The 13941-nt window shown below is 47.2% G+C and overlaps 1 protein-coding gene across 1 annotated transcript in view; it reads right to left on the reverse strand.

The window, feature by feature from the left end:
* Positions 1–8743, reverse strand: part of CUX2 (cut like homeobox 2) — a 163197-nt gene extending 154454 nt beyond the window's left edge. The window contains exon 1 of the mRNA XM_087828549.1: positions 8650–8743. Coding sequence (XP_087684675.1) covers positions 8650–8712 — 63 coding nt within the window. The 5' untranslated portion in view covers positions 8713–8743. The remainder of the gene's footprint in view (positions 1–8649) is intronic.
* Between the last annotated feature and the right edge of the window lie 5198 nt (positions 8744–13941).

Below are 13941 nucleotides of genomic sequence, written 5' to 3' on the forward strand. Positions count from 1 at the left end.
AAAGGTTAGGGAGAACCTCTCTGAAGAGGTGATATTTAAACAGAGGACTGAAGAGAGAGAAAACTATGGAGATGTCTGGGAGAGTTTCCCAGGTAGAGGAAACAGCAAGTGCAAAGGCCCTCAGATTTGAACATGTTAGTGTGTTCAAGGAACAGTGAGGAGGCCAGAGTGGCTTGAATCATGAAGTAGAGAGTGGCAGGAGATGAGAGCAAGAGATAATGGGGGGGTAATAAAGGGAAGGAGGGATCTCATCATGCAGGGCCTATGGGCCAAGTTAAAATAGGCAACCAGGAAGAGGCGATGCTGAGAGTGACAGCTCCCCAGGCTCCCAACAAGACACAGCAGGTACCTAAACTGAGTGCCTCCTGTGCACTGGGTGCCTTACATAGACGTGCAAATCTCAATTCATCTTTCCTGTAGGAAGTGTGGTCCTCTGAGCAGACAGAAAAGCAAGATTAAAAGGCACAGAGACATTGGAGTGCATGCCTATGCCCATGGAAGGGAGCCAGAGTGAAGGAGGGAGGGGAGGGGAGGGGAGGGGAGGGGAGGGGAGGGGAGGGGAGGGGAGGGGAGGGGAGGGGAGGGGAGGGGAGGGGAGGGGAGGGGAGGGGGGGGGGGGGGAGGGGAGGGGAAGCATCCTAGATTGCTGAGGAGTCCAGAGCTGGCAGAGTAGTCCCATGTGTCCCAGGAATAGGTCTGCTTTAGACCTTCACTCAGTCCCTTGTGGGGAATAGATCTCTGAGAGTAGCATCTAGGACCACTGGCCAAAAATACTCCCTGTAGTCAGAGATCTGCAAGACACATTCTCATGGCCACCACTGGGAGGTACCATTACTATACTTATCTTACAGACAAGAAAACCAAGACTCAGAAAGGGGCAATAACTTTCTCAAGGACAGCAGTCAGGAAGTAGCAGAACTGGGACATGAACCCTGGCTTCCCTGTGCGTGATCATGAGATAGAGGAAATGGGCAAAAGGCACTGCCTGCCCTCAGTTCCTTGCACACACTATTCTTCCATCTACCTCAGGGTCTTAGCATAGGCTATTCCCTCTACTGGGATGCTTTTCCCTGACCCTGTCCCTGAAGTCTTGGTTGAAGGGTGACTTCTTCCAGGAAGTATCTCAGAATCTAATCCCACTTCCCCTATTGTCCATGGGCTCGGTGAGAACTGGCACTTTGCCTTCCTCATTCACCGTGAATTATATTCATCTCCAGTATATAATTATTAATTATAATATTTGTTATTTATTATTGATTGTTATCATTTATACAACCATTAGTCATAAATATTATTTTTTAAACAATATAAAAATTATTAGTTATAAATATTAATTATACCTTGAGTGGTGAACATACATTTCCAGAGTGGACAGTAGCAATTATTATTATTAACATTTTATAGTATTTCTATGTGCTTAGCATAGACCTCGGCATTTCACATGCATCAACTCACTTAACCCTCACAACAAACCTTAAGGAGGTGACACTACTATTATCCCCATTTTACATATGAGAAAACTGAGGCTCAGAAAGACTCAGTGACTTAGCCAAAGTCACACAACTGTTAAGTGGCAGAGCTGGGACCTGAACCCAAGCTACCTTGCTCCAGAATCCACACTAAGTGTCTTTGGGAGCAGAAGGGCGCAGGACTTCATTCTGCAGCCCACACTGCACCCCTTCAGGTACCTGGATTCACCAGCACACATAAAAGACAACAGGAACCCTCAATAGGTGCCCCCAGCAGAATGGCCTCTGATTGACCGCCCACTCAGGGAAAGCTGCCCCCAAACAGTCACCCTGGTGACCCCTGTGGTCTCCCCGTCTGCAGCACCCATGCTCCAAACAACCGGCTGGACAAGTCAATCGACCGTAATGGTTCCCGGGGAGCCATTTACCCCATCCAGTTTGAGAGACGGCGGCTCAGAGAGTCTTAAGCACTGCTCGGCTCCGGGAGTCTTGGGCAGACAACCAGCTCAGGCCAAAGAGGCTGAAGGATTGATTTTTTTTTTTTTTTTCTATCTTTCTTTCTTTGTAATGACAAATGCGTATTCTAGAATTGCTGTTTCATTTGGCTGAACTAAAGGATGGCAGAGGCTGGGGGTGGACAGGGTAGTGAAGAGACTGGGAAGAAAAGACAGGGCAGCCACAAGCCCACTTTGGGGGGTGACCGAGCCACTGCAGAGACAGCAGGCTCTGTGCCCCCCTAATCATATATCTTCCCATGGAGTTGATCAAGGACCTTTCTTTTTCTCTGAAATGCAGCCTCTTCTGACTTGATGCACTTGGAAAAAGGCAGCCAGTGGCCTTGACAGCTACCCTCCTTGTGATCTGCTTCATGACCCCCTACAGCTGCCTGACCCACTGTGGACACCTTCAACCTGGTGCCTCTGCACTGGCTGTTCTCTCTGTTTGGCATGACCTTCCCAGGTCTCCACTCCCTGCCCAGTATGGTCAGAGCTCTTGATTTTTAAGGACACTGGCCATCTGGATGTCATATGTAACATCTCCTGTGTTTTAAATGCTGATAACTTTTACACAGTGTTTTAAAACATTGCACTAATCTAGATAGACACATCCATGGGCCAGACATACCTCCCAGTCTGCAACCTCTGTGGTCAGAGCTCCCAAAATATAAGACATTACATATAATATTAGTCATATACTAATATAGTAAGCGCCACTGGAGTAAGAGAGAAGAGAAAACTTGCCCAGAAAGCTCAGAAACAGCCTAGAAGGCCAGTAAGTTCCAGGAGCTGCATTTTACTTGGTTTACTCATCCCTCTCACTCTCTAAAAATACTAACCACAATTATAAGAATAAAAGAACTTACAGAACAGTAACTGTGTGCCCAGCACTGTGCTAAGCACTTTTACATTCAGGGTGCTTTAATCTTCAAGAACAACCTAAAAGGTGGACACTACTATTAGTCCCATTTAAAGACAGGGAAAGCAAGGCTCAGAAAAGTTAAGTGATCTATCCAAAGTCATACAGCTAATAGATGATACAGCCAGGATTGGAAGCCAGAAAGCCTCCTGGAATTTCCCTCTTGAAGGAAAGGGTAAAAGACAAGTTTCTAGAACTAAGTTTGATCCACCTTAATACTATTAACTGAAAAGAGAAAAACTTCAGCCATGCCACAGCCTATATGATAGCTATCACATAGAAGCAGACCAGGGTCAGCAAAAGATGTGGAGCCTTGAAATCAAGGGAAAGGACTTTAGATTTTAATCTAAGTAAGACAGGAATATATTGTCCATATCCTACAAAACACTACAAACCATTTTTGGGAAGGGCTCATCAAGGCTTAGAAACCAAATAACTCCAACCTAGACATGATTTCTTGGCTCAAAAATTTGTTTAATAGGTCAGTAGCACCCCACCATAAAAGGCCCCAAGGTCATTAGAAGACAATACCTTTAACTAGCACACAAAGTATGTCAGCACCTTTGCAACAACCCAATTTGGCAGACCAGATGGGCAAGGCCTGCCTGTGTGATAGATTAAGAAACGGGAGACTTGGGATGTTGGGTGATTCACTCAGGAGTGTTAGAGGCACACAGATTTAGATATCTTGGGGGCCTTGCCCTCTGCCAATTACCTCCACCTTCCCTGACACCTGTCATAAATAAAGAGCACCCCCCCAGAGAGAAAAAACAAACAGATGAACGGACTCTGAATTCCAAAGCCAGGGGCAAAGGCAGGTGTCACTACCTCAGTCCCCTTCCCATGCTCAACCTCTGCCAGGCTTGGGCTCTGAATTAGATAACCGGAAAGCTCCCAGAAATTCTGCACTTTCAGAAAGCAGCAGAGAAAACCACATTTTCTGGGTGGCCACATCTACCATCACCCAGGACCAAATTTAGCACCAGTCAAGGTGTTCACATTTGAAATCCTATGTGCTGGAAGCAAGGTTACCACAACAATGTCAAGTTTAAAGATAGAATCCTTTTTTAACAGGAGAGAAAACGAAGGAGGAGGAGGAGGAGGAAGGAAAGGAAGAGGAAGGAAGAGATGAAGAAGTAGAAGAGAGAAAGAAAGAAAAAAAGGGAGGGAGGGTCACCACCACCAGCAGAAAAGCTGTTCCCTCTAGTCAAAATAGCACAGTGCTCACCTGAAACAACCCACTGAGATGCTATCTGTGGTTCTTTAATTTTCTACAGTGAACTCAGGTATTAATAAAAGAAACTTCAAGACCTCCAACAGCAAAGGGGGTCAGGGACACGATGTTGCTCGTTTTCCTTCTAGCACTCAAAGAGAGAGCCCATCCTTGGGGAGCAATTTCTGGTGAGTTGAGAAACCAGAATTTTGGGATGCCCAGAAAAGACTGCTGGGTTCTTTAAATAAATTCTCAACCTGTTTCCAGCTCCTTCTGCAGAAAAGGCCCATAGTGTGTGGGTTCTGATGAATTGGAGGCAGAAGGGAAGGGGTAGCCCACTGGTTAGACCTGAAAGGGTCCAGGGGACTGGCCAATTCTTTGGTTTTTTATTCACAGAGCTGCTGATAGAAATCTCCCCTCACCCCATGTCCTCCACCTCTCCTCATCTTCCCCCTCCAACAGCCCTCCGCTTAATGCCAATCAGTCTCATGGATCTGGACCATGCCAAGCCCAAGCCCAGTCTGCTCATGCTCCCTGCCCTGGCAGTGATTCTACTACGGTGAAGTTTCCAAAGTTAGGATTCCGCCAACAGGGCTGATGGCTTATTTACTGCTGTCATCTACAGAAAGAGGAATTTTGACACATTGTTAAATGATAGCACATTTAGATAAGTCAAGCTGTCAGAGGCTCTAATGGATGTCTAAACTCTCTGTGGCTGATATGTAAAATTTATGCACTTCAGAATATCATAAGGTTATAATATTTTAATCACATCCACACTCTTTTCTAAACTTTAAGCAGAAAAAAACATTCCATCAAGCCCCAATGCCTGTGCACCAAGAAATTAAGCCTTCCTAGAAGTTTCTCCTAACTCCTGACAAAAGTCCAGCCTAGCCCTGTCAATCTTCCTTCCTAAATGCTCACACCTCAAGCAGAATTTGCCTCTTCCTCCAAAACTTGCACAATGTGACCCCTCTAGTCAACCTCTTTCCTCCCAAGAAACAGATATGCATTTGGGCTGGATGCCCTCAACTCTTGTTAGCTTGATCAACCCCCTGGGGGGGGGGGGAGACTGGACCCAGAGCATCATTAAAAAAGTGGCAAAGTAAAGCAGAAAAAGAAAGTCATAAAGGTATGAATCCAGTTACAACGATTATACACAGAAAAGCCATAAAAAAATATTGCGTTAGTAATGTTCACCATAAAGCAATCTTATAACCAAATGAAATATGTCCAGCATTATCTTTGGGATGGAATTTTATTTCTCCTCATTTCCTGGACTGTTAGCAGCAGAGCAAAAGGAAGAAAAGGAAGAGGGGAAGCAGTTTCAGGAGTCCTGGAACAGGGTGCCACAGATCAGAGGACCTTTTCCATCTTCAGCCCACAAGTCATTAAGACTGCTGACTGACTTCCATCCTAGGAAAATAGCCCTGTTGTGTTCAGAGATGGAACTGGAAGGAATAATAACTGGACTGCTTCAATATTTGAAAAATATATACTTCCGGGGGACTGTATGCTGGGCAAGTACAAGGTCACCTTTCTTGCTAAGACTGGGGTGGCGTCAGCAACATAGTCTGGCCTGGGGACACTGGCTGCCTTTGCTGCCTCTGCCACTTTAATACTCGGCTACCGGGCTGCGTGAAACCACTCAACCTGAACCAAGAATTGAAGCTGAGCACCTCCTCACACTCACAGGCAGCCTGGCTGCGTGATGAGTGGACCCAAAGCTTTCGATCTGAGCAGGGACTGGGGTGGGGGCCCGTCTCTTCTACCTGGATCTCAGAATAAGCCAGTAGAAGTATTCCTTTCTGGGTATCTCCCCTATAAGAAGAAAGTGGGAAGGGAAAAAAATGAAAATAAAAGTGTGGCGTAGGAGTCATTAGCATTATGCACAAGAGATCATCCCGGGCAAGAGTGCTTAGGCTCATAATCCGTTTCCAACAAAAATGCCATCAGAAGAATATGGGGGGAAATTGCAGGCCTGTTGGGCAGGGGAGCAACTGAACATTTCAGGATGAGGGTGGGGACTATGGCAGATGTGAGGGCCTAAATGTCTGCACACAGCCATGACTGCCACATTTATTTCTCTGTTCTCTAGAAGTATACAGCCATTCAAACTCCCACAGGGGCCCCCTCCCCACTTAATATCCATGTAAATGAGCTTACTCCCTTTCCCTATAGCCTTCTTTTTGTGCCAGACACACCGGCCATTGTTTTAATGAACACCCGAACCACCATGTACACACCCTATCAGAAGACAAGTCTTAGCCTCAGTTCCCCATCACCTGAATAACACCTGCCACCTTCCTACTTTCCAGTTCAAATCTGCTTTTTCATCTCAGCATCTTCTAAAACCCTAACAAAGGTTCCCAAATCAATGGGAGCCCAACTAGAATCAAGATTTGGGTGACCTCAACAGCTCCACAAAAGACCCCTGAGCCAGAGAAGGAAGAGCAAGGTTTAAACCCTCCCCCCACCGAAGCTCAGAAATCAGCCCCTGGGAGCCGCTCCCACCCCTCAGCACCTAGCCCTAGCTTACCCAGCCCACCCGGCCCTCCCCGCTGCAGGCTGAGTTCCCCAGATTGAAAATGAGTTATCTAATGAAAATTGTGTTAACTGACATTCCGGCCAACCGGGAGCAAATACCAGCGCTGAAAATCTCGCTGCAGAAATTTTCTCCAGCCCAGAATAACAATAGGGCCCGGCAAAGGGCTTTCGCCAGCCCTTCTGGTTCCTCTCCTCTTGTCTGCCACGTTCTTGTCATTCCTTATGTTACAGAACATCAATCATAAATAAAGACGCTGTCCCCCAGCCATGCCCGGGTCTCATTTACAAACATTAGCAGGGAATACAATTACCATTGGCCTTCGTGCCAAGCTCAATGTAGCTGCCCAACTCTCTCCTTCTCTCTCCCTCTCTCCCTCTTCCTCTATCACACACACACCCACTCTTCCAGAGAGGCCACTTTAGCATCATTTAAACCAGCAAGCACAGCTCACAGCCCTGCCAGCCTTAGCTGGCCACCAAACTGAGCCCCAACTCCTGAGGACCTGGAATTGCAAGGCACTTGCAGTTATTAACTGCATGCCTGAGTGCCCCGATTTTCTCTCCAGCTCAATGGCTTTGGAGGAGGGGGGAAGGGGGGGCTAGGGAGGGAGGCTGAGAAGAGGACAGGAGGAGAGGAATACTGGAACCACTTATCAGAAGAAACTTAACGAGATTTGTCTGCAGATTTTTTTTTAAAGTGGGTCCCTTCCTTTTTAGACTGATGCTCTTCCTTTTTCCGAGAAAGTCAAGGCCAAGGCAGGATGCTGTAATCGCCCAGTTATCAGCACCATTTCCCTGCCCCTTGTTCCCAGTGTCTGCCCAGGCTTTGAGACTCCAGGGTTTGGGGGGCTTATCCCGAGCGTCCTGGGGCACCCGGAAAAGAACAGAGGCTGAAGCTGGTGTTCTCTGAGATTCCACCCCCAACCTCGCTTCCTAGAGGGTCAGCAGAGAACACTCCCAAAACTGGGGGGGACTCCCAGAGAAAGGTGAAGTGGGGATAAAGTAATGGGTTTGGGAGGGAGTCATTAGGGAAGGAGGAGGGAGAAAGAGAGAGAAAGAGAAGAGCAGACACTGGGGAGAGGAGAAAAGTGGGGAGAGGCGAGGAGGAAAAACAGGAGGCAGAAGACAGCGAGGGCATCTCCCATTTAAAAGTTCCCGAGGGCCCAAGAGGCGGGAGTCACCTGCTCTGCGGCGCTCCAGGCTTTCCATTGCCCCCGAGGAAGGAGCGCAAACTTGCAAGCGCCCCGGGCCCATCTCCACCTCCCGTCCCCACCTATACTTGGCAAGGGGGAGTAAAGGCAAGAATCAAAGACGAACCCCGAGAACCCGGCCCGAGGAGGGATCTGCCGGCGCAGACGGTCAGTCTGGCGACTGTAGCTGAGGTGGCTGGGGCAGCAGCAGCAGGCCCCCGGTGGCGGTGGCGGCGCGTCCAGGCTGCGCAGCCAGGCAGGCGGCAGCGGAGGTGGCGACGGGCGGCGGGGTGCGGAGCCGCCTCCTAGCCAACGCCGGCTGCCTCCTCCTCTCCGACTCCTCCCTGCCCGCCAGCTCCCTCCCTCCCTCACCCCAGCCCCAGCCCGGCGCGTACAGGCAGGCGGTGCGCTCCGCGGCCTCCCCCGGCGCCGCGAAGTTGGGAGGCGCGCAAAGTGCAGCTTGATGGGGGCTGCTGGCGGGACCCCCGGCAGCCCCCTGCCCGGGACCGCAGCCTTTGCTTTCCCCGCTCCTCACTCGGCCGTTCGCCAGCCGGCTCGGTCAGCGGGCAGAAGGCTCACTAGCGCTTCTCCATGGTCGCGGTGGCTAATCGATGATTGAACCGAACAAAGAGCAGCGGCGAGATCAATTCCTAATACCTATCGATGGGCAGCGGGCAGCCGAGCCCAGGCGAGCTCCAGCAGCCGCCGCCCGCCGCCCCGGGCGCCCGCCTGCCCTCTCAAGGACCTCCCCAATGCGCCCAGGGCGCGCCCGAGGGCTCCCCACGGCCGCGCGGTCGGCGCTGCCCGCACTAACCTGGAGTCGCCGTAGATCAAATCGCTTCCAATATTGAAACATCGATCCCACATTGGCGGCCATCTTGGGGGCTATTCGAGACGCACACACACAAGAGTTTGGCTTTTCTCAATGGCTGCACTCAATATCCGGGCTGGACTCCCCCCAGCCCCGGGGCCAACACCGGCCGCTCGGGCTCTGCGCGCCACCGCCCGGGGCCCCCTGCGACACCCCCCCCCCCCCCCGGCCTCTTGCCACCCGCTGCCCCTTGGCGCCGCCGCGCCGTCGCCGCCGCCGGGCCCAGGAGCCGTGCGCCCCCCCGACCCCCGGAGGGCGCGGGCGGAGCGCGCCGGGCGGGGAGCTCGGCGCCCGCCCGGGGGAGGCGGCCGGGGATGGGGTGGAGGGGAGGGGTGGGGGGGGAGGCAGCCTCTTCAAGAGACGCCGGCGCCGCTGCTGCCCTGCCTGCAGCCGGCTCCCGGGCCCGAGAAGCGCTCGCTGCATCTCCCCCCCCCAAGTCCGGGGTCGGTGTGCCGCGCGATTGCACTTGACTTTGGCTTTTTGCAAACTTATCAATACTGACGTAACGTGCTGATCAATGCAAAGCGAAGTTTGGGAGGGGGGCTGCCGGAGACCAGCGCGCAGGGCGCCTACTCTCCTTCCCGCACCTGTCTACCCCCCCTGCATTGCATACTCAAAAATAAAAAGTTAATAGTTTGCAATGCATTTTTTTTTCTTTTGCAATCAGAGCTCACATTACACGTGCCTTGGGCTGCCGTAGCTGCTCCGCCAGCTAAGCTACGGATCCGAGGGTAGCAGCCCAAAGCTCGGTCTGCGGGCCGGCGGGCTTGTAGGAGCCGAGCAGCGGGCGGGTGGGAGTCGCCGGGGGGCGCCACTGAGTCGCGGGAAATGTCACCACAGCCGCATGCAGTTTCCAAGCCATGATATATATAGTTATGATTATTATTAGGGGGCGGCTCCTTTGCCAGAGCTCAGGATTCTTTGCAGGACGGGGGGGGGAGGGGCGGACGGACACTCAGGTGATTTGCAATAGGGATTCCGGTTATTTGGAGGAGTCTAGTCAAATTATAAGGGCTTCTCACAACTTAAAAATGGGAAGCCCTTTTACTGTTATGCTAACTAATGGAAGGGGGTTCATAGACAAACCTCTGGAGTGCTTTTTCCCCAAGTAAGTTGGCTTTAATTTTTATGATTTTATTGTTATGAAGGGGACCTAGCCCTGCTGTGGGGGCTCTGGATCCTTAATAACTAGAGAGGTTTCTTCACTTAGCTGGGACCCCAGGTCCTTTGCAGTATATGGGTCCTTATTATAATTTGGGAGAGGGTCTTTAACCCAGCTGGAGGGAGGTTCCCATCTTTTGCAGTTTCTCAGACGCCAGACAATAGGGTTGACCAGGTCTCTTCTTTTACATTTTCCTCTCTTTTTCCCTGTGCAAGCCAGAGGAACCCAGCCAGTCCCTTCCCAGTATCCTCCCCACACTGGAAGAATTCACACTCCCAACCTCCTCCATCACCAACCCACTTACCCCTCCATGCACACACCCTGGGGGAACTCTGGCCCTTTCTGGCATGTTATCCTGCCAAATCCCACCCCACTCACCTCTCTACCCCCCCAAAAAAGGGGCATTTTTCCTTCTTTCTCTCTGGTCAAAAGATTTGCTTTTATAGACAGCAAATGGAAATTATATTCTCTTTTTATGACCCAGCTTGGACTTCTGACATCACTCTTGGTCTGGGACAATAGATCAATACAGAGGGTTATAAAAAAGATAAAGTTTAGAAGAGTTGTAAAGGAGAGAGAGTCATGATGGATATTTTTGATGATTTTCCAATATTGTGTCTTGGAGCACGTGCTTCAAGGCAATTAAAGTTTTTAATGTAAGGTAAATAATTGTTTCATAAATACTTCAGAAGAAGGTGTGATCTTTGTGAGCAATCACTGGAGCTCTTTTGAAAATGTAATGTGATTTAAACAAGGATACAGTATTTCTGTTACCATCTCCATACATTTTCCATGAGGTGTGGGTAAATATATTAATGTTCAAGTTGAAAGACTCGTAAGACCAAAAATACAGCGTTCTACAAGATGTAATGAATTAGGCCTAGTTAGCAATTCCGAGTGGCCTGTTTCCTTGCCAGATTAAATTGCACGTGATGTGTGGTTTATCTCAGCTCTTGATAACTTCACGTTTAAATTACAGCTCTCATTCTGCAAAATGAATTTAGGGAAATTTCATAACTCTCACATGGCAATTTTTTTAATGGCTACATTTTCTCCTGAGCATCTGAAAAGCTTGCAGCTTCCTTGTCTTTGAGTCTATTTTTTAAAAACTTGTAATAGGAAATTTGGAGTGAGTGTGAAACCCTTCAAAGCAATTTTTAACAAGCCAAGGTTCTGATGAAAGATTATTTTAAATTTCATCTGACTCTGAAGTCATGGAACAAATTGACATCGTGGACCTCCTGATATGATGTACCGAGGACACAATATCACTTCTGTAATATTTCCTGCCAAAAGTGCATAATCTGAATCTAATTGTGAAGAAATACCAGACAAACCCAAACAGAGGGGAAATTCTATAAAATAAACAGCCTGTTCTCTTTAAAAATGTCAATGTCACATGAAACAGAGAAAGACTGAGGAACTTATTCCAGATTAAAGGAAGCAAAACAGACTTGACAAGTGATTAAAACACATATCCAGGATTTTCTTTTATTATAAAGTACATTAATTGGAGCCAATGGCACACTTAGAATAGAGTCAATAGACTAGATAATAGTATTATATCTATGTTAATTTCTGGTTTTGATCATTGTATTGTGGTTATATAACAAAATATCCTTGTTTTTAAATAACCTACTGAAGTACTTGCGGGTAAAGTGATAGTCGTCATGTCTACAACTCTCAAGCAGTGCAGACAAAAAATAATATGTATTTTTCTATATCTATGTATAGAGAATTATATAGTAAATGTTGCAAAATACTAACATTTGAGGACTCTAGAAAAAGCGTACACAGAAATTCTTTGTACTTTTCCTGCAACAGAAAAAGAAAAAGTTAAAAGAAAAAATATAGATTAAATGTATGCCTGACTTTGTTTCAGCTGTTAGGGACTACTGGGCTCCTGAATAAAATTTCTGCACGGAACTTTTCTACTTCCTGACTGACACAGGCTGCACCTTTGACCGAGCAAGAAATTGCCACAGCAAACATGCTTACTGAGAAGCAGTGAGAAAATCCAATAATTCAGATTGTTTTAAGTCTGTGATATTTTTAAATGACTTAATGCAGTAGGTCTCTCAAGAATTCCGACAATTTTAATGGTAGAACTTGCAGTCCCACTGAGGAATGGGTTGCTACATAAATACTGAATGATCGTGTCTTTCTGTCTGGGCTGAAACATATTAGCTTTACTTAGTGGCTTATTGCTTTATTCACAAAATAAATTTCAGCCGTCTCTCCCACCATATTCCAAGAGCATCGTGAGCCTGTGCCTTATTAGATGTGGGGGCTTATATTCCAAAGGCATCTGTTACCGTCTCAAGCTCAGCAATAATGAATTCAGCAGTTAAGTGTTTACCCCCTAAACAGAGTTCGCTGGGGAAATGATATTATTATGGGTGGTCCTTAATGAAAGATGGTAAGCCAGGAAATTCAGGATTTTTCAGCAAACAATCAGTCTTGAATTTTGGAACTAAAGTAGTAAAATATTAAACATTTTTGTGAAAAGCTTTTTTTCATGTTCTTAGCACTCTCTCCCTGCCACAAATACATGTACATAGATATGCAAAAACTTAAGCAGTTTCCTGGTTGATTCTGGATTTGTAAAGACCCACATGTCAAGATGAGTATTAAAAATTACAATGAAAAATATATATAAACCCTCCCCACCGCACCAGGAGGAAGCAGAGGGCAGCATGGGCAGCCTATCCTGGACACAGAAGCAGACAGAGAGCCAGATTCTTTAGGAAATTCATAAACTGTGCAAGAACCCCAGGGAAGATAATGGCAGGTCCTTAGCCACAAACATAATGATATGCAAAATCCCCAGCATCAAAGCTGAAACAAAAGAAAATGTCCTTCCATAGCTCTGCATTGCCCACCGCAGCTGCCAGACAGGGAGAAAGACAACTAGAGAATTCAAATTCATCAGGAAGTATTAAACAGCCCTCGGAGAGCAGTAAGGAATATGGGAGTGTCTGGCTGACACCGGCAAGGGTGTGCTCCCAGACGCTGGCCCATGGTTAGGTTCCAGATCCACAGGCTGGAGTGACTGGCTACAAGGACCAAGCCAGCAGTTTCTTATGTGCAAAACACCTGACACAATGCTGTCAATCACTACCATTATTAAGCACCTACTGGCTGTTGGATGCTTTATAAACATCATTAGCTTAACATAGTTAGGAGTACGACTCTGGAACCAGGCTGTTTAGATGTGAATCCCAGCTATGACACTTACAAGGCCTGTTACCTTGCACAGTTGTTTTTGTTTGTTTGTTTGTTACCTCTCTATACCTTATTTTCCTCACATGTAAAATGGTGATAATAACTGCACAAGTGGTAATATTTAAATGAGTTAATCTATGTAAAGCCCTATGTAAATGTGTTTTATCTAGTAACTATCATTATTATTGGTCACACAATGGACAGGACAGGGATCTGCATTCCCATATTACAGATGAAAAGACTGAGGCCCTAGAGAGGAAGTGGCTGGCTCATGGTCAAATAGCTGTGAAGGAGCAGAATCCGGACTAATACCTGGTTTCACTCACATCAAGAATGAGGCTATTTGTACTTAACATTCTCCTGCCTTCACCTCTGTAAATAATGTCATTGAAAAATCCCTGAGTGTACCTATTGGGATCCTGACCAATACACCTACCACAGAATATTATTCATTTACTAAGAAAGATGAGGGCTATTTCTGTGTGTTGAGGTGAAGAAATGTCTAGGATGTATAGTAAAATGAACATAAGCAGGTTACAGAACAGTATAATGGATTAATCCCATCTTTGCTTTAAACATAGTACTTAGGAAAAGTTAAGGAAAACTGTATGTCAAATTGTCAACAGATGTTAGTTCTGAAAAATGGGCTTAGAGGCCTCTTATAATTTCCACATCATCTTAATTTCTTTTGAGTACATATTACTTTTATCATCAGGTATTTTCATTTGGTCGGAGTGGGGCACCTATTTTCTCCTGGACCCTTGACTGATCCACATACCACAGAATGGCACATTCATCTGAGATGTCTATAAAAGAGCTACTAAACAGAGAGATATTACATGTTTATG

The sequence above is a fragment of the Miniopterus natalensis genome, chromosome 20 (assembly GCF_054644295.1).
Source record: "Miniopterus natalensis isolate mMinNat1 chromosome 20, mMinNat1.hap1, whole genome shotgun sequence".
Classification (NCBI taxonomy): domain Eukaryota; kingdom Metazoa; phylum Chordata; class Mammalia; order Chiroptera; family Miniopteridae; genus Miniopterus; species Miniopterus natalensis.